At 31.7% G+C, this 26,717-nt stretch overlaps 1 protein-coding gene across 1 annotated transcript in view; it reads left to right on the forward strand.

Moving 5' to 3' along the window:
* The window catches only part of LOC123699465 (carcinoembryonic antigen-related cell adhesion molecule 5-like), a 95,359-nt gene that overhangs the window by 22,343 nt on the left and 46,299 nt on the right, over positions 1–26,717 (forward strand). The window contains exon 3 of the mRNA XM_045646405.1: positions 21,970–22,093. Coding sequence (XP_045502361.1) covers positions 21,970–22,093 — 124 coding nt within the window. The remainder of the gene's footprint in view (positions 1–21,969; positions 22,094–26,717) is intronic.

The following is a 26,717-nucleotide window of genomic DNA, read 5'->3' on the forward strand; positions in this document are numbered from 1 at the left end:
ATAATTAATTATCACTCATTGAATTTTAGTATTAATGCCAAAACATATAATAATTATTTTATGCAACTGAAATAACTATTAAACGGAATTCATAGTACAATACTTAATAATAGCTGCCGAACAGTAACATAATACCTAGGTTTATCTCTAATTAACCATCAGTAAGCGACATGTGTTCATAATTCCAAAGCTTCTAAATTGCACACAAAATCCATATAATAAGGCTGCGTTTCCACCAGAGACGTGCGAGGATGTATAGCGAGGAATGTATTTTTAAAGAAACAATAGTATCGCTTCATTTATTCGCCTCGGTCACCGCAGCTCTGGTGGTAATGGCTTAGCGGTGCTACATTCCTTTCGCATACAAAACAAGCGAGGGATGTGTGCGAGGAATGTGCTAGAGGTTTATTAGTACTACAATTTTGCGCAATAGAAGGCATATTTTCATATCTTCGTACCAAACATTTTCACAGCACAGTTAGACATCCTCGTAAGACACATTTCCCTTGCACATAGTGGAAACGCACCCTAACCGATTGCAACGCTCCTTCCAATTAAAATTGCTATTAAAAGTTATCTAGCGACTTTTGACAAGTCACCATTCCTATAAACCGTTAATTAGTATAATTGCTACTGGAGGGCCGAAAAACTTCGTCGAACTGATAATAATCTTTTGACTAATTGAAGTGAATTGTGATAAATATTTAAGTGTGACGTTTGGCAGTGTCCAAGAAATCAAATAAAGTTTATTTTTGATTGGTTTGAGTGCGGAATTAAAGCTTAGGCTATACAATGTTATGGGATCTGTTCTAATAATTTTTTAAGTTAATACTTTTTTAAAGTTTATTGATATTTGATATTTCTATTTTGTGCATTAAATAAAATAAGACCTTTATTCATTCATTCAAATATTAATATAATTCGAAATTTGAGCAACATTAAGCTTTTTTTTTTGTTTAAACATAAAATATATTATTATGTAGTTTAGATATAAATAAATGTTTCATCCTACTTCCTACTAATATTATAAATGCGAAAATTTGTATGTGTGTGTCTTTGTTACTCTTTCACGCAAATACTACTGAAACTTACAATGAAATTTAGCACACATATAGAGGGTAACTTGGATTAACACATAGGATAGGTTTCATCCCGGAAATCCCATGGGAACGGGAACTATGCGGGTTTTTCTTTCAAAACGCGGGCGAAGCCGCGGGCGGAAAGCTAGTTCATAAAAAAGTAACTCTGTCTGTCTGTCTTGTTCATAAAAAAGTAACTCAATCACGCCTTAACTACTGAACCAATTTGCATGAAATTTGGTATAGAGATATTTTGATACCCGAGAAAGGACGTGACATAGGATAGGTTTTATCCCGGAAATCCCACGGGAACGGGAACTATGCGGGTTTTTCTAAGCTAGTAATTAATATACGATCGTAATGTTATGTTTAATGTACATTTATATGTCCCTATTATATGTTTAATAGCTTTATATATTTCCCGTTAATTAATTATTAACAAATGAGAATATTAAATGAATTGATACTCACTCACACAAATACACACACACACACAAAGGAAGTAAATGATACCTTCTTGTGATATGTTGAAATTTCAGAGTTAATTGCTATCATTTTAATAAATAATTAGTTCGTTTAATTCATATAACATAGACTTCATAATTAAATTGGATTTTTTAAAATGTAATCTGCATTTTTTACACGAGCTTTTTAATTTTAACTCTGAAAATTAAGCGTTTTACACCTTTCATAATGATACGCAATTAAAATTGTAATCATGTTAATTAACAATATGTAGGCCGAAATAAGTTCTAATTTTAATAAACTACCTACCTTTCTGCTCGGCTTTGCTTGTGTGTACTTAAATTTTGAACTTTACAGACATGTACATAATATTTTCATCCCCGGCATCACACAATCATGTTTTGTTTTTTTTTATGTAAACTAGTATGTCCTTTTATGAGAAAGTATTCAAGCGTAGAGTGAACAGGTACCTTCTAGGGAAGCGCGTTCCATCGATCACATCTCAGCTTAACATCAGGCGAGATTGTGGCCAATAAAACAGAAAAAAAGTCTATTCTTGTTTCTACTTTTATCAAAACTGATTCATATCAGTTGTTTATGTGTGTAAGCGTAACGACAGAGTTATTTTCACACATAATAATATAATATTAGTAGGATTTTGGTTTCTCTGCTTGCATGCTTAAATATTTGTTTCATTAGTAGGTAGTAGGTATTTAATTAGTTTAGTAGTAAGGTAGTAAATATTTAGTTTAGTTTAGTAATTTTCCTACCCTTATACATACTTGACTTAACAAAATTGTAATAACAATAACAATATTTGTTTTAAAACTCCAATTTGCACATTTTCTAAAATAAATACATTCCCAAAACCGCTTATTAATCTCCAAATATTCAATGATAAAAACAGCTTATTACACTATGTACTCTGTCTACATTCGTGTAATTCAAAACCTGGATCAAGTTCTCTAACTAGGTAAGTAAAATCTGAATCATCACTACGTTCCAATTTTAAATTTCAACTCAATTCCCAAAGCATAGAGTATAAAATCGCTCAGCAGATATAAATCGATGTAGAGCTACGAAAGATAGACATGGCACGGAAATTACGGGAGCGTCTAGTGTTAGTTTACTCTGTAGGCCAAGTGAGGTTGCAAGTGTGGATTTAAGGCTTTTCGGGTTTAAGATGAAACGTACGAATTGCAACGTATGAAATTATGTAATGTTCGTTTAGAATATTGTTTCAAATTGTTATTTTAGTAATTGTCCTTTATTTCTTTACTGTTTTGATAATTTGTTTCTTTAACTTTTAATTTTTATTATGTGGTTTAAGGCGTTGGAATGTGGGTTAAGTAAGCTCCTGATATCTTAAATGTGGTATTAGTAACAATTTTTAATTTTGAGTGTGAGAGATTAATCGACAAATTCTTTCAATATGAATTGTTTGGATGCTGTTTAAATCTTTGTGTGTATTTTATAAGGTGGGTATTTTATAGGTTTATGTTGTTTATGTTATATGCATGCCAAAATTATTATTACATAAAGCTTTCGTGTTTTAAACATTGAGTCATAATTAAAGGTTATAAAGTTCTGCTATAATTATTATTATCTCGCAGTATTCATGATTTACGCATGTAAAATCAAACCAAAGCTTCCTTATAATATTATTGCTACATAATATATTTCCTACTAAAAATAATATGAGTAAAGTACAAGGATAAATGTGGGTAGATTTAAATAAACATTTGTTGTACAAGCACAGCAACGTGCTACGTAGACGAATGTGTTCTTAGGGTATCGCCACACTAGCATAATTATTGTGAAGCAATTATTCCTTTGGATATTTTACGCTTTTGCTTGGTTGAATTATAAAATAACGATTTTTAGTACTTTTACTTATACTTTCTTAATATAATCTTCAATACTTGATGATCGTGTTTATTGTTTAAAGCTAATAAATTTGAACTTGAGTGGTCAATATTTTTTTAAATGACTAGGTACTCAATTAGAATATAAGTAACTTTATTATTGATTTTAACAGCATTTATAAATCTTTGATAACTTTTATTAAGAATTTGCAGTGTACCTATTGACTAAACTTGCACCACTGCCTCTTTCTTTTTTATGGCGTTTTCTCAATGTAGTGTTACCCGCTAAGATATACGTAAGCAAACTGTATTATATAATCTTCAAGAGCAGCCACATGTGCAACCGTCCTTATAATATAGATTTGATTGTAGGTGCAATGTATTGCAATTTCCTACTTCAATGCCGACGCAGCTGCGCCTCGGTAAAGTGCTGGAGAATGTAACTATTATGTACAGTACGTTTATGCTAACATTTCTGTATTTGTTAGATTAGACCTGTTCTTTGTGCCGAAATGTATTCCGAAGTACAATTGGAGATAATACAGTAAACGGGTACCTTCTAGGGAAACGCGCTTGACGACGATCTCGTCTGTTGGTAAGCTGTTATGTGGTCTATGATGGAGCACGCCTCCCTCGAAGGTACACGTTCACTCTTTTATCTCCTATTGTACTCGCCGGAGAACACATGAACAGGTTTCATATAACAAATACAGAAATGTACAAGTTAGCAATTTATTGATCAATAAGAAAAGGCTATGTAGAGCTATGGGGAATTATCTTTACCTATCTAATTATCTATCCATCAGTGTAAAATAATATTATGTACATTGCGCCTTTCCAAGTATATAGCAGATCAGCGCAAAAGTTTCCATTTATTTACTTAATCTTAAACTGGCAGACAGCCATGCGTAGTACTCAGATAATTTGCCTATGTGCTAATCCAGAGTATACTTTACATTGTTTTGAGAATTATAATCTTGGTAGCAAGTATTTCAAAACCTTTAGTAATGGACCTGGTTCTTCAGCGTGATTTAATCTACTACGGGCATAGGTTTGAAATCCATTATTTTAAAAATACTTTGTTCATAGCTTTGTCCATTTCGTAACATAACAAGTGCACAAGCACAAATAATTTATGAGTAAATACGAAAATAATTACATAATTCAACGATAAAATAATTGGGCCAAAAATTGGATGAGCCATTGCGAACGACCTTGGTCCCACATTCCGTACATACAAGCCCAATATATTAACATACATACATATCCCTGGTCCCAAATTGCGAAACAGGTCGAAACCTCATTAAATTAGAATTAATACCACAATACAGATTAATTTGTGCGCTAAAACGGTCAGACTGTTACGTTATGTAAATGGCTTATGTTGTTTAAGTGATAATGATGTTAATATTATGTAACTAATTATGGTTTGATAACAACTTTGTATAGTGTTAACCCTTATCCCATCATCAATTTCTTTCCTCATTAAGTATCTTATTTTCTGAATAGGTTATAATACACCTACTCATATATTATAAAAGAAAATAACTATTTTCATTGGACTACAAAATAGCTGCTAGTTCAGTATTAGAAGTCAGTATTATTATTATGTATTGCTTTGTATCAGTCCACTCCTTATAGGTGCGGCCACACTTGACTTATCAATCCTGTTTAAAGATAAAAGAAACTAGCTAAATAAAACAGATAAGCACGTAACCTAATCAAACTAGACATTCAGAACCATAACAATAAATCCAACTGAAACTTAAACCAAACTGAAGGCATCTAACAGGACAGCAAAATACATTGTGCGCATAACCACATTGTGTACCGACCTAAACAATAGAACTCAAAACAATGTTGAAGCAAGACTTAACAATGAATCGATAGATTTCTACAGTGCTACATTGAAACGTCCTTAAGTAGCAAAAATGAGTGTCGTTGTATTGTTAGATGCAAATAGTCTGAGTACAATACTATCGAAGTTCGTAGAGCTAAGTAAATACGAGACTGGAATGGCTGCAAGTTTTTATTTATTGACGCTGCTACTTCGCGGCACAGACTGCGTTTGCTTGTCAGGGAAATCTCTTAGAGCACTTTGTTAATCTGCTTTGAATGTTTGTCACGTTATAGTTTAAGTTGTTATTCTTTTATTTGTACTGTTGTTCAAAAACAATGTTTTTCTAAACTATTTTTAACCGACTTCAAAAAAAAGGAGGAGGTTATCAATTCGGCCGGTATGTTTTTTTATGTATGTACACCGATTACTCCGAGGTTTCTGAACCGATTTACGTGATTCTTTTTTTGTTCGATGCGGGATGGTGTCGAATTGGTCCCATAAAAATTTTATTCGGATAGGCCCAGTAGTTTTTATTTTATGAGCATTTTTGTCTGTATTTGTAAATGTTGCAAGTGCAAGTTTGAAGTCGGTTGTTTTTAACGCAGTTATTGACTTGTTATTGACAATTGGTTAAATTTTAACCACATTATTTCTGGCAACGTGGTAGGAATCATAATTTATTAAGCTTTTATTTAACAAAGCTTTATTAACAGCAATAAACTAATTATCTACATCATCTCCCATTCATATTCTACTATAAAAATCAAACAAATCCTTCATTTTGCACCCAGATGCATTTAAAACACGCCTACAATATTACCATTCTGCACTAGAGACAATGCTATCGACGGAGCAACTTAGAATGCTATCTCGGTAAATGAACCTCGTTGATGACCAGCCTTCTGTCCATGTAATTGTATTACTTGACAATTGGAATAATTTCTAGTCAGCACTTCTTTAAGGAAATCGCTGCTATTGATAGCACTCTCGTATAAAACTGCATTCAATGCTGGGAAAATATTTTGAATTGCTTATGCTTCTATGCATTTGTGGATTTTATTTTACTGTTACTGTTATGTTTATTTTAGAAACTTCTTCCAATGTGGTATTTTTATTGTGTTTTTCTTATGTCCTATTGAATTTCAGTTGTCTGGTACGTACAGTTGAGTATACATATAGATCGACTACTTAACACAAATCTATAATAATCTAATGAGGCAATAATTCAAATTGAATCAGTAAGACATAAAGAAACTTCAAACGGACATTTAAAGATGTCAATTATTATCTAGAGATCACAAAGATGTAAATTACTTTACTTTGTTTCATAATACGGTAATCATCTTGATAAATTCAGTTACAATTCATAATCGAAAATGTCATGTATTAAAATTAAGTATATTAACATGAATATTTCGTGAATTTAGTAAACGTTGGAGGCGTTTGTTTAAACAATTCCTATTTTAGTGCCATGCGTCCCGAGTAAACATAATTAAGTTGCATCTGTGACAAAGTTCCTACTAATTTTCTCCTTCAGAATTCTACAGGGACGGATTAAAATTATTTTCATAATTTTAGGGCATAAGTTTTGGTCATTTTGTGATCCATGGCTAGTTACGACTTACACATCCATTAGAAATACAATGTTCACTACCTTGATCATCATACCACAAACTACTATCTAGAAGAAAAGAAATTTATCAACAGTACATGTCTTTAATTTCCATAAAGTGAGAAACATGTCATCTACATACAAAAATTATGTATAACTACTGAAATTGAATCTCAAACAACATGAATAGATATATAATATTTCTACAGCAAGTGATTTTTTTTTCTGAATTTAGTTCATTAGTACGACAAGGCATTAATGTTTTTAGTTTAGAGGTATAAATAAGCGCTGTTCGTAAAGTTAAAAAATACTGAATAGCACTTAAGTTAGAATAAAAGAATTATACTATTAAAATTTCACATACGAACTCGTACTATAAACATACGGCCACTTTTTAACCGACTTCAAAAAAAAAAGGAGGAGGTTATCAATTCGGCCGGTATATTTTTTTTTTATGTATGTACACCGATTACTCCGAGGTTTCTGAACCGATTTACGTGATTCTTTTTTTGTTCGATGCGGGATGGTGTCGAATTGGTCCCATAAAAATTTTATTCGGATAGGCCCAGTAGTTTTTATTTTATGAGCATTTTTGTCTGTAGGTATTTGTAAATTTTGCAAGTGCAAGTTTGAAGTCGGTTGTTTTTAACGCAGTTATCACTTGTAACAATTGAAGGTAGTAATAACTTGGCATAGAGCCTCTATCTGAATCTATTGCCCTAGCGCCTCAAACTTGAATACAGCCCAACTATCTAGCGTAATGAGATAAACGGCGACGGACAGACAAGTTGACTGGCGGTTTATTAATTAGCAACCCTTCTGTTTTAGTGCGTATACAATGTCTTTATGTTTGAATTTCTAGTTTGTAAATTAGGACTGCAATTTCCCTGAGCGCTTATGTTAACTTACTATCTAACTATCGTTGATAGAATGACTCGCTTACTTCTTCAAAATAGAAGAGTCTAAGATAATGTTTGTATCTTCTATATGCAAATGAAGTTACAAAACCGTTTTAATTATTTGGGAAAGAAAAGCAAACTTATAAAATACATAATATATAATATTTTGTCAGTAAAAGTAGTCGAATGCAGCAATTTTATATTTTCTGCCTATAACAAGCAAGGCATTCACTGATTATATTTTAAGTTACATCTGTCTATATGTTACCTTTGAAGCATCAGTTAAGATTGTTATTGTATACGTAAAAATAGCTGCTTGGATCTGTATAAAATAATGGTACATATTTAGATAATATCCTGATTAGCACATAGAAGAAGCGTTTATTTTATTAGTAGCTTACCGCCCGCGGCTTCGCCCGCTTTGTCTAAAACCTAATAAATTATATACTTAAACCTTCCTCTAAACGAATCACTCTATCTAATAAAAACATCATCACATCAAAATCCGTTGCGTAGTTTTAAAGATTTTAGCATACAAAGGGACATAGGGACAGAGAAAGCGACTTTGTTTTATACTTTGTAGTGAAGATTTATATTTTCATCAATAATATTATCATGTAATTTATCAATCTACACAGTCTGAATGTTCGACTTTTACTTATGAGTAGAATTGATTTATTCCATGTCGGTATTGTTTAGCAATTTCATGAAATACCGATTGACCTCGCCTTTGTTAGAAATACCTTTACATTAATAACATTCTAGGAACGCGTAATTTTACCCAATCTCCTGGGAAACGCAGTTATTCTTTGCGTGTTAGGACTATTAATCAAAGATATCAGTAGAAATAGATTTTGGATGAGTTTAGTTTTTTGGAGATTAGGCAGTTTATCTGGTAGGAACCGGTTTAATAGTAATAAACCTATATGTTTTGGCTCCTACATAAGAGTCTTAACCTTTTAGTCAGTTGGTATTTAAATGCGAAGAATTTTTTTCGACCCGTCTTTAATAGCCTTGCTCGTACCAGTATTGCACGACAATCTGTTTATTAATCTTAATATTAATATCGTATTATCATATTTTGGTGAAGCGATACTGTAATAATAATGTCCTGCTGTCCATTACAGTCTTTATAATCATTTATTTAATGCGTCATTAAGTAATACCGAAATTTATTATTCTGTATTCATGCTTTACTTTTGGAATATCAGACAGTCCATCATCCTCATAATATGTATAAATTAGTAAATGTGTACGAAAGATAAAAATACCTGAATTTAAATAATTATAATTTATGTAACTGTTACGTACTCTTCTCTATAAAATGTATTATGTAATGTATGAAAAAGCAAGTGATACAGGTAATAAAAAAACCTTATTTCAATTGTGAAAGAATCTGTTCTAGTATCCGTACAACAAAATCGAAGAAAAATAAATAAAAACAAATTGTGATTCATGTTAACAATCCCTTGCAAAAGCGGTTAAGAAACAAGACAAAAACAAAGCATTACAGAAGATCTCACAATTAACCAGAAATGGTACAGAGTATAAAAAGCAAGGAAAAAACGTGTATCAATAATACAGGAGCTTTCTGTAAAGCGGGATATCTCATACATATTCAATATGTATTTATTCTCCTATTGCTTTGCTCATTAGTGATTATTTTCAACCGGTCGATTGAATATTATACGCGTCCATTACATACTATAATTTATATTTGTAAAGAAATTGAATTGTCTTTAAGAGAACTATTTTATTGAATTCACTTTACTAATAGGTTATAGTTGGAATATAGGACTGAATAGGAACCCTACACTGTGAAGTCTAACAATTCTGATATTTAGCTAGCTTTTATATAAAGGGAATATCTCTGGGTATTGTGAATCGACTTTTAAAAGACACTTGACTATTTGGAAGTATCAAAAACAGTTAGAATATAATACGAATTATGGTCCCTAACTATTTCAACTGCTATTTTGTTAGCTTTAAAATAAAGGGAACATCTCTAATTGTACGACATATCGAACATCGCTGAATTCATTGAAATGTTGGATTTTTTTAGTATCGCTAGATTTTAGTAGGAATTTTAAAGCCATTGTTATATTAATACATCAGAAGCAGCTAGCAATTTTGTATAAACAGCATAGGTAGTAATTTAATAACAAGTCTTAATATATAGTTGGCCTAAACTATTATATTTTCTTAATATACTCGCATTTTCGTCTACTGTACTTTAAAATTTCCTCGTTCGCTTTTATTTGTGCTTCCTGTTAAGCTAGTGCTGTCATATATTATTTAATAAAGGATTTATATTTCTCCTTGCGTTATTCTTGATAATTATTTTTCATTGTATCGAAAATATTATGTTCTTATTATTTGAGATAAAGCAATTTGATGAAAAGTTATGAAACACTGTTTGAGGAATATTTGTTATTTTGTTTGACACTTGATGTTTTTAACTTATTTTTAAACAAAGGAATAGTGATAACAATTTCTTATTAAATGAGGACCTAAAAGTTTCCAGATCTTTTCAGTGTGTATGGATATTTTGTCGATTCTTTTCGACATTAAAAATCTACTAACTGTATTATATTTATACTAATATTATAAAGCTGAAGAGTTTGTTTGTTTGAACGCGCTAATGTCAGGAACTACTAGTCCGATTTGAAAAATACGAGAAAAACTCGTAATGAAAAATTAGTTTTATTGAGCTTTTATTAAACCTGTTCACAGTGAATACATTTTAAGTGTTGAGTTGTCATCTTACTAGGTTCTTTGGCATGCCCATTAAAGAGGTCTTATTCTCCTTATTTCAAGATTCCCATTAAGTTTTTATACATTGGTCATCAAAAAATACTTTTCATTTATTCATCGCATTAACACGGTTCATTTTAATGTTCTTCCCACTTTAAGCGGCTTAACCACAACGACACGTCATATTTTGATGATGACTTATTAATAAGATAAGCCCAGAGGACAGTTGACGTCATCAGATCGATCGATGCCATACATATTCAAGCTGGGACACAATTAGCTCCATAGTTTTGAGTGCGACCACCAATTATATCTGCGGTTCGCTTTTTGCCAGTAATTTGAATTGTCGAGTGCTGCTTTCCCATTGGTGTTTAAATTAGAAATTTGCAACGTTTGCGAGGTAGAGAAATTAAGGCATAGCAATTGCTCGTTAGGTTGTATTTTGGTTTTGGTGATTATATTTTAAATTATGATATGTTACCAGTTACGATGATCACTACATAGTATAAAACATAGTCGCTTTCTGTCCATAGGGACAGAAAGCGACTATGAGATAAGATTTAAGCATACAAAGGGACATAGGTCCCTTTGTATGCTTAAATCTTTAAAACTACACAACGGATTTTGATGCGGTTTATTTTATTAGATAGCGTGATTTAAGAGGAAGGTTTTATATAATTTATTAGGTTTTAGACAAAGCGGGCGAAGCCGCGGGCGGTAAGCTAGTTTAGTATACTTTTGCAATTTGAAAAATAAATTCAACTATTTTCTTGTTTAACAATGTTCTCCTTTTTCAATAGATATAATATTATTACATAATATACAATAAACAACATGCCTGTTACTGTTAATGCAAATAACGTACGTATTATTTTTTCCTATACTTACATCTCCAATGTACATTCAATTCTATTATGCTGGCCATACACCATACTTCCTATCGTCCGTTCGGCATGATGCTACCGATTGGATCAGTTAGAACTGACCATGTGTGGGAGTGGATTGGCATTATTTGGCATGATAGTTATACTTGACGGAACAATCGAATTTCGATTCTTTTGGCTTGATCATGGCGATTGGTGTATGGCGGTATGCGATCGTCACTTCAGTCTGGTCAAGATTTTTCGTCCAAGCTGAAGCGTAGGCGCTTCGCTCGCTTGGTCGATAAATATGAAAGTATATGGATGTTTAGATGTCAACGGTTACGGATTCGGATAAGATTTGTTTGGGAGATAGATGAAGTACCAGATTACTTAACACATTGGGTACTTCTCATTAAATAGGTATTTATATATAACAACAATTTTCCCGGCATATAATCCTTTTTTTGTTTCATTTTTACGAATATACGCCCAAAACGGCTAAAACATCGTCGTCTGTCACCGGTGACGCCATGGCTTCAACTGAACGTTGCTGCCGATTGGACAATTCAAACGTTGTGTGTGTGGTCTCTATCGTTCATCTGAAACTATCGTTCATCTGAAAAATAAATTCGAATATTTTCTCCTTTTTCAATAAATTATTACATAATATACAAGGTGATACTATACAACATGCCTATTACTGTTAATGCAAATAACATAGGTATTATTTTTTCCTATACATCTCCAATGTACATTCAATTCTATAATAGATTGATCGATATTCTTTGTCCAACCAAACTATTTTTACGTTACAGATGAATAAGTAACAATAGATATCATTGCTACAGCAATAAATAATAAATACAGTTACCAATAAAAAATACAAACGGTATTACAGGGCTTACGTATTAAAAAGGGACCTCTATTATTCCATTTGTACAAACCTCGTACCAAATATTATCGAGCTTTTTTTCGATGCGCGGAATACTATAGCATAACATACATTGCTGGTTTTATTACAGACCAGTTAGTTGGATTGTATAGTGCAGTAGTAATGTACATTGCTTTAATAAATGTTATATCCATACCAGTCCAGTTATTAAGAGGGGATCAACTGCTTTCGACACGTCCACCATTTATTGTTAGCGGTGAATTCACGATTTACATACAAACCAGGCTAACTAATCTCTTGTATAGTGGATCTAGATCGGATTTTGTGTGAAAAATTACGTATTTCAAGTTTGTTACTGCATTGAACTGCGCTTGTATTGATTTTGCGTTCAGCTTTCAGCACGGTTTTGGAAGCAATTTAACATATTTTGGTTTATCTGTGCTAGGATGCAATTTTGAAATAGAAAGCAAACAAAATAGCAATTACGGGAATGAGTTTACATTTCTATTTGGGAATGATGAATACAGAATAATATTCTGTTCTAGAGTTAATTTACATTGAAATAAATATTAGAAATTATCCATATCGAAAGAAATATAGAATATAGATATTGACTTTTAAGACTTTATGGAAATTATGCCTGAAGTTATAGTAACTTTCCCAATATTATTATAGTAAATTTATTTTATTTTAAAACTAGCGGCTCGCCCCGGCTTCGCCCGTGGTACATATTTCGCAATAAAAGGTAGCCTATGTTCTTTCTCAGGGTCTAAAGATTGTGCCAAATTTCATCAAAATCGGTTGAGAGGTTTATGCGTGAAAACCATACATATATACATACATAATTACAAACTTTTCCTCTTTATAATATTAGTATAGATAACACCGACGCGACGTCAGTATCAACACAAATTACTAAATAGTTACTACGTATCAAGTCTAATTTAATGGCAGTTCCTTGTAATATATTAAACAAACACTGAATATCTCGGTTACATTTTTGCATGATTGTATCACACATGCCATGGTTAATGAACATCGCTTCAATGATTTAATTGTTCGCCATAATGAAGCCCTAAGGGCTCGACTCACTACGCAGTGTGATATCGAATATTAGGGATTAAGATATTAACATGGTACTTGTATACTTACTTGAATGTATGCAATCTTTAGTTTCTATTATGTAAAGTTAAAGGTTTATCTTCTTTATTTCAAGTTTTATTGATTGACAAAGCATTGTATAGTTGACTATTGCGACTTCTTTACAACGCTTACTTTTTAGCATTTTTAAAAATTGCCTGCCTCGTTTTTGCAAATTTTAAAAAATAAGTTACTAACTTAAAATGCAATAATCAGAAAACTGTTTAAATAAAAGAATGTGAAATTATATAATGTTAAATATAATTAACAGAGATATGTATCTCTGATAATCGAAAAATAACAATTCATATTGTCTCGATATAATTATATACTTAAACCTTCCTCTAAACGAATCACTCTATCTAATAAAAACATCATCACATCAAAATCCGTTGCGTAGTTTTAAAGATTTTAGCATACAAAGGGACATAGGGACAGAGAAAGCGACTTTGTTTTATACTTTGTAGTGAAGATTTATATTTTCATCAATAATATTATCATGTAATTTATCAATCTACACAGTCTGAATGTTCGACTTTTACTTATGAGTAGAATTGATTTATTCCATGTCGGTATTGTTTAGCAATTTCATGAAATACCGATTGACCTCGCCTTTGTTAGAAATACCTTTACATTAATAACATTCTAGGAACGCGTAATTTTACCCAATCTCCTGGGAAACGCAGTTATTCTTTGCGTGTTAGGACTATTAATCAAAGATATCAGTAGAAATAGATTTTGGATGAGTTTAGTTTTTTGGAGATTAGGCAGTTTATCTGGTAGGAACCGGTTTAATAGTAATAAACCTATATGTTTTGGCTCCTACATAAGAGTCTTAACCTTTTAGTCAGTTGGTATTTAAATGCGAAGAATTTTTTTCGACCCGTCTTTAATAGCCTTGCTCGTACCAGTATTGCACGACAATCTGTTTATTAATCTTAATATTAATATCGTATTATCATATTTTGGTGAAGCGATACTGTAATAATAATGTCCTGCTGTCCATTACAGTCTTTATAATCATTTATTTAATGCGTCATTAAGTAATACCGAAATTTATTATTCTGTATTCATGCTTTACTTTTGGAATATCAGACAGTCCATCATCCTCATAATATGTATAAATTAGTAAATGTGTACGAAAGATAAAAATACCTGAATTTAAATAATTATAATTTATGTAACTGTTACGTACTCTTCTCTATAAAATGTATTATGTAATGTATGAAAAAGCAAGTGATACAGGTAATAAAAAAACCTTATTTCAATTGTGAAAGAATCTGTTCTAGTATCCGTACAACAAAATCGAAGAAAAATAAATAAAAACAAATTGTGATTCATGTTAACAATCCCTTGCAAAAGCGGTTAAGAAACAAGACAAAAACAAAGCATTACAGAAGATCTCACAATTAACCAGAAATGGTACAGAGTATAAAAAGCAAGGAAAAAACGTGTATCAATAATACAGGAGCTTTCTGTAAAGCGGGATATCTCATACATATTCAATATGTATTTATTCTCCTATTGCTTTGCTCATTAGTGATTATTTTCAACCGGTCGATTGAATATTATACGCGTCCATTACATACTATAATTTATATTTGTAAAGAAATTGAATTGTCTTTAAGAGAACTATTTTATTGAATTCACTTTACTAATAGGTTATAGTTGGAATATAGGACTGAATAGGAACCCTACACTGTGAAGTCTAACAATTCTGATATTTAGCTAGCTTTTATATAAAGGGAATATCTCTGGGTATTGTGAATCGACTTTTAAAAGACACTTGACTATTTGGAAGTATCAAAAACAGTTAGAATATAATACGAATTATGGTCCCTAACTATTTCAACTGCTATTTTGTTAGCTTTAAAATAAAGGGAACATCTCTAATTGTACGACATATCGAACATCGCTGAATTCATTGAAATGTTGGATTTTTTTAGTATCGCTAGATTTTAGTAGGAATTTTAAAGCCATTGTTATATTAATACATCAGAAGCAGCTAGCAATTTTGTATAAACAGCATAGGTAGTAATTTAATAACAAGTCTTAATATATAGTTGGCCTAAACTATTATATTTTCTTAATATACTCGCATTTTCGTCTACTGTACTTTAAAATTTCCTCGTTCGCTTTTATTTGTGCTTCCTGTTAAGCTAGTGCTGTCATATATTATTTAATAAAGGATTTATATTTCTCCTTGCGTTATTCTTGATAATTATTTTTCATTGTATCGAAAATATTATGTTCTTATTATTTGAGATAAAGCAATTTGATGAAAAGTTATGAAACACTGTTTGAGGAATATTTGTTATTTTGTTTGACACTTGATGTTTTTAACTTATTTTTAAACAAAGGAATAGTGATAACAATTTCTTATTAAATGAGGACCTAAAAGTTTCCAGATCTTTTCAGTGTGTATGGATATTTTGTCGATTCTTTTCGACATTAAAAATCTACTAACTGTATTATATTTATACTAATATTATAAAGCTGAAGAGTTTGTTTGTTTGAACGCGCTAATGTCAGGAACTACTAGTCCGATTTGAAAAATACGAGAAAAACTCGTAATGAAAAATTAGTTTTATTGAGCTTTTATTAAACCTGTTCACAGTGAATACATTTTAAGTGTTGAGTTGTCATCTTACTAGGTTCTTTGGCATGCCCATTAAAGAGGTCTTATTCTCCTTATTTCAAGATTCCCATTAAGTTTTTATACATTGGTCATCAAAAAATACTTTTCATTTATTCATCGCATTAACACGGTTCATTTTAATGTTCTTCCCACTTTAAGCGGCTTAACCACAACGACACGTCATATTTTGATGATGACTTATTAATAAGATAAGCCCAGAGGACAGTTGACGTCATCAGATCGATCGATGCCATACATATTCAAGCTGGGACACAATTAGCTCCATAGTTTTGAGTGCGACCACCAATTATATCTGCGGTTCGCTTTTTGCCAGTAATTTGAATTGTCGAGTGCTGCTTTCCCATTGGTGTTTAAATTAGAAATTTGCAACGTTTGCGAGGTAGAGAAATTAAGGCATAGCAATTGCTCGTTAGGTTGTATTTTGGTTTTGGTGATTATATTTTAAATTATGATATGTTACCAGTTACGATGATCACTACATAGTATAAAACATAGTCGCTTTCTGTCCATAGGGACAGAAAGCGACTATGAGATAAGATTTAAGCATACAAAGGGACATAGGTCCCTTTGTATGCTTAAATCTTTAAAACTACACAACGGATTTTGATGCGGTTTATTTTATTAGATAGCGTGATTTAAGAGGAAGGTTTTATATAATTTATTAGGTTTTAGACAAAGCGGGCGAAGCCGCGGGCGGTAAGCTAGTTTAGTATACTTTTGCAATTTGAAAAATAAATTCAACTATTTTCTTGTTTAACAATGTTCTCCTTTTTCAATAGATATAATATTATTACATAATATACAATAAACAACATGCCTGTTACTGTTAATGCAAATAACGTACGTATTATTTTTTCCTATACTTACATCTCCAATGTACATTCAATTCTATTATGCTGGCCATACACCATACTTCCTATCGTCCGTTCGGCATGATGCTACCGATTGGATCAGTTAGAACTGACCATGTGTGGGAGTGGATTGGCATTATTTGGCATGATAGTTATACTTGACGGAACAATCGAATTTCGATTCTTTTGGCTTGATCATGGCGATTGGTGTATGGCGGTATGCGATCGTCACTTCAGTCTGGTCAAGATTTTTCGTCCAAGCTGAAGCGTAGGCGCTTCGCTCGCTTGGTCGATAAATATGAAAGTATATGGATGTTTAGATGTCAACGGTTACGGATTCGGATAAGATTTGTTTGGGAGATAGATGAAGTACCAGATTACTTAACACATTGGGTACTTCTCATTAAATAGGTATTTATATATAACAACAATTTTCCCGGCATATAATCCTTTTTTTGTTTCATTTTTACGAATATACGCCCAAAACGGCTAAAACATCGTCGTCTGTCACCGGTGACGCCATGGCTTCAACTGAACGTTGCTGCCGATTGGACAATTCAAACGTTGTGTGTGTGGTCTCTATCGTTCATCTGAAACTATCGTTCATCTGAAAAATAAATTCGAATATTTTCTCCTTTTTCAATAAATTATTACATAATATACAAGGTGATACTATACAACATGCCTATTACTGTTAATGCAAATAACATAGGTATTATTTTTTCCTATACATCTCCAATGTACATTCAATTCTATAATAGATTGATCGATATTCTTTGTCCAACCAAACTATTTTTACGTTACAGATGAATAAGTAACAATAGATATCATTGCTACAGCAATAAATAATAAATACAGTTACCAATAAAAAATACAAACGGTATTACAGGGCTTACGTATTAAAAAGGGACCTCTATTATTCCATTTGTACAAACCTCGTACCAAATATTATCGAGCTTTTTTTCGATGCGCGGAATACTATAGCATAACATACATTGCTGGTTTTATTACAGACCAGTTAGTTGGATTGTATAGTGCAGTAGTAATGTACATTGCTTTAATAAATGTTATATCCATACCAGTCCAGTTATTAAGAGGGGATCAACTGCTTTCGACACGTCCACCATTTATTGTTAGCGGTGAATTCACGATTTACATACAAACCAGGCTAACTAATCTCTTGTATAGTGGATCTAGATCGGATTTTGTGTGAAAAATTACGTATTTCAAGTTTGTTACTGCATTGAACTGCGCTTGTATTGATTTTGCGTTCAGCTTTCAGCACGGTTTTGGAAGCAATTTAACATATTTTGGTTTATCTGTGCTAGGATGCAATTTTGAAATAGAAAGCAAACAAAATAGCAATTACGGGAATGAGTTTACATTTCTATTTGGGAATGATGAATACAGAATAATATTCTGTTCTAGAGTTAATTTACATTGAAATAAATATTAGAAATTATCCATATCGAAAGAAATATAGAATATAGATATTGACTTTTAAGACTTTATGGAAATTATGCCTGAAGTTATAGTAACTTTCCCAATATTATTATAGTAAATTTATTTTATTTTAAAACTAGCGGCTCGCCCCGGCTTCGCCCGTGGTACATATTTCGCAATAAAAGGTAGCCTATGTTCTTTCTCAGGGTCTAAAGATTGTGCCAAATTTCATCAAAATCGGTTGAGAGGTTTATGCGTGAAAACCATACATATATACATACATAATTACAAACTTTTCCTCTTTATAATATTAGTATAGATAACACCGACGCGACGTCAGTATCAACACAAATTACTAAATAGTTACTACGTATCAAGTCTAATTTAATGGCAGTTCCTTGTAATATATTAAACAAACACTGAATATCTCGGTTACATTTTTGCATGATTGTATCACACATGCCATGGTTAATGAACATCGCTTCAATGATTTAATTGTTCGCCATAATGAAGCCCTAAGGGCTCGACTCACTACGCAGTGTGATATCGAATATTAGGGATTAAGATATTAACATGGTACTTGTATACTTACTTGAATGTATGCAATCTTTAGTTTCTATTATGTAAAGTTAAAGGTTTATCTTCTTTATTTCAAGTTTTATTGATTGACAAAGCATTGTATAGTTGACTATTGCGACTTCTTTACAACGCTTACTTTTTAGCATTTTTAAAAATTGCCTGCCTCGTTTTTGCAAATTTTAAAAAATAAGTTACTAACTTAAAATGCAATAATCAGAAAACTGTTTAAATAAAAGAATGTGAAATTATATAATGTTAAATATAATTAACAGAGATATGTATCTCTGATAATCGAAAAATAACAATTCATATTGTCTCGATACATAGAGAGAACACTTTAAGAACACAATAAATATTAAATAGTAATATAAAGATGAATAAGAACCATTTTATTAAAGCGTTTAATTATATCGAGTATAGTCATCGATATCACTTCGCGCAGTGGGTAAGTATTCTAATATTTTTCTCTCACAAACCACAATTAATCGAGTCAATAAAACATGCTTGTATTTGAATAAGAATTATCATGAATATGATTGTCTCATTATTTCATTTAAAATGGGTCCAAGGTCTAAAACAATAATCAGTAAATATTCATAAATTAATAAAGTTATGTCAAAATGTAGGACTGTTTTTCAAAGTCTGTGCTTACGCAAAATAATGTAATTTTAATGTTGTATATGTACAACATTTCTAATGCTGATTGAATTTTCGTCCAAACATATTAAGGGTAAACCGTCTCTACTTTTCCCACAAGACAAATACCAAAAGCCATATTTTGCTCCATATAGGTAATAAAAAACAGCATCCAAATAAAATAGCACAATGTGTGTAATAGTTTTCCTTCATTATTCACGTAAATGGGGGTAATTTGAAATAATCATATGGGCCTTCCTCACGAACGCCGCTTATATTATATCAGAAGTACGCAGAATACACAAACAACGCTAGTAATGGTAATATGTTTGGTATAAGTGAGAAGATGAACGATTTTAATAAAAGGCAGGTTAAAGGAAGAATTTCTTTATGAGAAATCAAATGTACATCATAATCTGTATTATATAGAGTTCAAATTAATTAGCAAAGTGATAAGGACTGCGTTTGTAAGATGCTTTATTACTAGCAGTGATTTCTACGAAATAATAAAATTGATGAGGAAATAAATAAGCATAGCTTGCTTACAATTATTGGCGGCAGAGGGCCGTCGACCGGGCTCAGTGGCGTGCTTTGGAAGAGGCCTTCGTCCAGCAGTGGACGAACAAAGGCTGGTAATGTATGTGTGTATGTAGCTTGCTTCAACTATTAAAAATAACACACGCAATTGTGACAAGCTGGTGAAAAAAATAGACTTGTAGGCTTGTAGTTATAAATGTAAAGTATAACCAACATGGAATAATTCCTAATTTACGTAGTCTTTAATCGCTCTCTCTTATGACTCGTATAACATATTTGTTAAGTGCCATCTTCAATTTCAGTTAGCACTTATTAATGGGCAAAGATAGTTCCACGTCATTGTTTACAAGTTTGTCTTTCATTTATTTAATTCCTGACTACAACGTGTTTACAAATGGATCGAATTAATTCAACGTATTGTTGAGATTCACTTACAGTTTCTTTTTCTAAAGCACTAAGTTCATACAAGTATGTACTTAGCTTTATCAAAATAAATTCTTATTCTTATTCTTTTTAACTGCTCGTCCGGTTTTCATCCAAGTAGATATTTTTTGCAGGTTTATCAGTTGTTATCATAATCAAATTGGAGATGAATCCGACGAACCGAAACTTATTAAAATCCGTTCAGCTGTTTTTGAGTTATAAGTGGTGTATTTATAATAATATGTCTATGGAATACGATAAGCAGATGAATGAATTATTTAACAAATTTCTAGCAAATACATGAAAAGGTTCCTAGCACATAGAACATAACCTAAAAACGTTAACAATTCCTGGACACTTCCCAAAAGGCCTCTAATCGGGTCAATACGAGCAATACAAAGGCCTAATTCTTCAAAGTTGTTAAGATCAAAGATCTCGTGTGAATCCTGTTACTCGCGACAAAAGCCTTAGAGGCGTCATTAAATTCAAGCTTTACTTGTATTGACCTGTGTTTGACATGGTCTAGTTAATAGCGCCAGTTACAGGATGTTGGATTTAAAGCAATGGTGTGAATAGATTCGACTTTTTGTTTAGTTGTGAACTACAAAATTAACAGAATAGTATCGAATATATTAAGTTATGTAAGAGTTCATTCATGATATTATATTCGTTGTTATGTTATGAATGCTTTATTTAATTTACTTACGCTTGATATAATTCCTTATTAAAGAAGACATGTTTTGTATCTTTTCAAATTTAATTATAAACACCATGATTTTAAATAAGCTTCAAACAATTTAATACCCACACGTATTAAATATTTTGTGACTTCATATCAGCTGTTTAGATAAAATTATTTTGACAAAATTTAACTGCCAAATAAAAGACAATTCATGACCTACATCAGGCGAGTACAGTAAACGAGGCTCTAATGCGACACTGCTTATGGACAATGGACACTTTCACGTGCTTGCGACGTCCTTACGCCTCTTGGCAGCCTTTACGATTTTAAATCTGCACTCGCGGAGATATTATTGTGATATACCTATAAAGGAAAAAAACATTATATAAGAGTATTTTTAGACATCAAAGCTTTGAAAATTTGTATAATATTTTGTATGTGATTAATGAAAATGTGAGGTGATATTTTTTTGTCATATTTCCAAATTAGCATTAGCATTTTCCACGTGATAATAGTCATAATTTAATACAATAACCTTTGATTTAATCATTGCTCCTTCCTCGATAACGTTTTAGAATAATCGTAAATTAAGTTTTGTTTTATATGAAAATCTCATCATAATCATAAATCTCCCATTTATCTCTGTTTATCTAAAATGGTAATTTGGATGCGATATTAATTATTATCCGAATTGTGACTTTACTAATATCTAAGTAATAAATCAAGTGCTTATACTCGTTATTTTTTCAGATATAATCCAAGTGTGGTCCGCGCCAGGCGGGGAGACCCGCATGCCGTGTGATCTCGCAGCATCAGCTCGGGATGTCGCCATGATGATGTGGTTTAAAGATGGCGACAGGATGCCCATATATACGTAAGATTTTCTTAATTCATAATATTATAGACTAAGATTATAGTATACTTCTTTGAAGGTAAGTTTTTTTTCATATCGCAATGGAGAGCTTTTATGGTTTGATCTGTCATGAGTGTGGTGACTGAAAATCAGTATCTATACATTACCTATGTAGTATGTACTCTATAATAGTAGGCGGTATACACAGAGCTAATAATATAGTGCAATACTTCTATATATTTTGTGTATATGTATTTGAAACGTCGATTTAATATCGTCATATTAAAATCCGCTCCGAAATGTAAATTATTTTATTTATTTAAACACGACTTCTAATTGGTCAAAACACCAACCTGACCTATCCCAATTGCGGACAAATACAGTCGCGAACAAAAGCACCTAGGCTATTTAATTACAACTCAAATCTATGTACTGTTGTGCAGATAACTAATTTGGTAACAGTTGCGAATAACACGGGGCCACGATAAATTATCGTGCGAGGCGTTGACACGCTCTGAACTATGTGTATAATCGTGTTGACAGTTTCATATCTTTATTAATTATCGTCAGGTATAGTCGAGAAGAAAAGGCATTCGGGTAATAAAATAATTTATAAGTTTAACTCGAGTTTTCCTTTGAGAAAGGATTCCTGGAATTTAAAGATTAAACGACGTTCTTTCTATTTGTGACGGAGTATACGATCCATAGTAGGAAATTAAACAAATTATTTTGGATTTATACTAAAACATGAAACTAACTTTAACATATTATACTTAATATTTTGGAACTTTAGGTATATTGATAATAATTCTTTAATTAAACTGTCATAGTGCGCTTTCATAATATAAATCTTTTTCCGCTTACTGATTATACATATTATATTCTATTGATGATATCATTTCTCCATCCGACTGTACGCATACGATTGAGGAATCGAGCTGCAAAACGTCACAAAACAGGTAATTAATAACGAGGCGCGGATGTGTGACAGGATTTTGATGGATGAACAACTATCTTGGACATGTTGACTTTATTGACTAGTTCATGTTTGTGACTTTGCACGCATGTTATGATATTGCGTATGATAAAATACACATATACGACGATACGAGGTCCTTATAAAGTGTATATTTGCAAATGTATATGATAACTTTTGAAATTTTACCCTATTGTTATTGCATTCCAACTTTTATTATAGTAGAGCCATTTTAATAGGCAACATTTGACAGTTCAACAAAATTCTACAACGTAACCTAGTAACGACGACATAGAATAACATGATATTTCGTTTTGTTAGAACTGCACACTTGCTTAACTTTTTTCAATAACGATTACATATTTTTAATAATAATGACCGATACAAGTAATTTTAAGATTTCATTTTACTGATAAACCATCCTAAACATAATAAACAATTTCTGAATTGAAGAACTGACGTCGCTACAATTTTGTGTCAATAAACCTTTTTTCTTTTTAAATACTAGAGACGTTACTCTAAAAATCGAAATCTGACATCTAGAATCGAATGCATTGATTACTTGTGAATAAAAATCATCATAAATTAATTAATTCGATTGACAAATGTTTCAAATCCGTATCGATTAATACACTTTAATCGATGTTTTTAAGCAGGTTACCTCTCTTCGAAGATAAAATTGATAGACGTCAAATGTTGCCTATTAAATTGGCTCGACTATAGATTATAGGTACCGTAATAAAGTATCCAGTCTTTTTACTCAACGAAAACTGTAATTAAACTGAAAGGTAGTTTTTTAATTCTTCATTGTCTTAAATTCCGCAATGTAATAAATTCTTGAACGTCATATTGTTCCTACATTAATTATTTCGTCAGTTTCTTCGTAAATATATTTACTGGGAGATCCTTAAAATTAAGATCTAGGATTGCTTTGATAATTAAAACACATCTTGTTAACTTATGACGTCCATAACAATATACCGTAACGAGTGGCTCATAAATCGTGCTTGAGCCTTTGTTCCAACCAAGACCATACGTATTCCAGTAAATACCTTAGTAATTAACTGTACCTGTCTCACTGTTGCTATCTGACTATGAATATACGTACCTAGTTCTAGATTGAACAGTCTAGGACTACGGTCTGGTAAATGTTCTATGAAATTAGTAACGGGATTGGGTAAAATTGTAATTTTTGCTGTAATTAAGTCTTAGATCTGTCTATTTCTATAGTTGAAGTAGGTTCTGGGCAAAAGTGCAGGCACATTATTTGACGTAAAAATTCCTAAAAATGTAATGTAAAATATTGGCGGCATAGTTAAATAGTTCGACTTTAAAACGGTAGTTTTAATAAGTAACAAATCCTATTGGATTGGTCCATAAACAAAGAAAAGAAGAAGTAAGAAAAAAAAATGTGTGCACTAGTGTACACACGTACGAAGTGAAACTTCTTTATGATCTTTATTTTTCAAAAAATATTTTTTTATATTATGCAACTTTACAGAAATACGTCGAATCACGCGTGGTAGGGATAAGAAATAGATGACCCGAAACGGAAAACTGTCACGCGTAACGAAAAAATGTTACACTAAATTTTTTTCCAACCCCGATAAAGAAGTTTCACTTCAAAAATAAATACAAGGCAAAAATATTATACATACAGAATACAGATTTTATTGCCATCATCTATCTCTACCACCATAACAATTTACAAAACAAATTCCCATGTAACGTCGCAATGAGCAATTTTCGTTCAGATCACGTAACACCATCTCATAAAGTTATCGATAACGTTCGCAAAACATTCAAAACACAATAAAAGATAAGTAGGTATATAGTTCTCGCGTAATTTAATTATGGTTATTTCTATGTTGGGGAAGTAATAGCCGTTAAGATTTCAATTTTCTTCATAATATCTATATGTGATACCATTTTACCTGCTTATATTCTTTAACTGTAATAACAAGCTTCAATTTAAAGGAATTAAGGTGAATGACGTTATAAGCTGAAGAGTATGTGAAAAGCACCTATTAGATGAAAATTACAAACATTTTATTCGTGCGATTCTGCGTCAAGCAATTAAAAGGGTCCTAAATCTTTTTTTAAATCAATAGCTATATGAACTAGACGCAAAAATTATAATCATAGATATATCGAATCAATTGATCGTAGTTTCTGTCAAATAATAATAGCATCCAAAGCCTCCAACTCGTTATTAAAAGTATACAATATACAAACATAACAGACAACTGCAACGTTATTTTAGCAACATACAAACATTATAGATGCAAAATCAAATATATCACTATAGTCTCTCAGGTAAAGGCTATTTATAAGGGTATCAAATTGGAACACAAGTTTGTTTGTTAATCTACTAAGTGCACCAACCTTTGTATTGCCTGCCACAATATATGAACGCATTTGGCAAACTACAACTGTTGGATATTTGGGTATTTCTTTCTTCTTTAGTTTTGTTGGCGAATTCACTTTAAAAATGTGTATACGTGCATCGATACTCAATTGAACGGTAGTTATTTTTATATGGTAGAATTTGTGTAAACAAATTAACTACTAGATATTTTAATATAAGTTTACTTTCTTAAATTGTATCGATAAAAGAAAGAATACTACAAATCGATTAAAACAAATCCAAACCAGCAGAATGGTACATTAAATCCTGATTGATAACTATACATAGGTAATCTTTTTTTGTCAAAACCGGGTGTAGGCAGAACAAGCTAGTAAAATATAGTTCACAAACAGACCCAAGCAACTTTACGAACCCCTAAAATAATATTCTTTCTGCTTTTTACAATTTTTTTGGCGTAATCAACATAAAACACCACAACACGCACCCATAGAGGTTTTCCCAAAAATGTAAATTTCAACTAGGATATAATTTATCTAATCGATCCTTGTTTTCCGCGCTGAGCATTTCAAGCAAACTTTAAATAATAGATTTAGAATATTATAATAGATTTCTAATGTTTGTTTTGTAGATTTAAATAGAAATAAGCGAATGCACGGACGATGCTGCTTAATGCCCTGGCCGGTCGCCAGGGCAACGAATCACGCAGGATCTTACGAATAAGCAGCTTCTATTGGCTTCTGCTACGTGTATTATTTAAACAATTTGCCAATTTATTTATTTACGAGCTGAAAACAGTTTTGTATCCTTTTATTTTGCACCAAAAAACGTAACTGACAATAAATTAATTGCACAATATATTGTAATCTGCTGCAAGTAGACAATTAATACAACCTTAGGGTCCATTAAAAGAGCACATTTCGTCATTAAAAGGCCACCACATCATGAGGTGGCCCTTTGAAAAACTTCTTAGAAGATACCTGAATAACAAAAAAAAAACTCGGTCATAGTGTATTAATATGACACGATCACGGACAGATAAGTAACTAGGTATATAAACGGCAGTTTTTGAGTTTTATTTTTAACAATATGTTGTAAAACAATTTAATATTTTCTGTTATATTTTTTGAACAAACATCAGTACCTATTGAATACCATGTTTTTGATTAGATACAGACCCTTATGTGCGTGATGACGATCCCTTGGAAAATTTTATGTAAATGTACTTTCACCAATTTGTAAATATTGTTTCCATACGTAGATATTGCACAATATAATATGTTGAATATTGATGCAATCATCGT

This window comes from Colias croceus, chromosome 18 (genome assembly GCF_905220415.1).
Source record: "Colias croceus chromosome 18, ilColCroc2.1".
Taxonomy (NCBI): domain Eukaryota; kingdom Metazoa; phylum Arthropoda; class Insecta; order Lepidoptera; family Pieridae; genus Colias; species Colias croceus.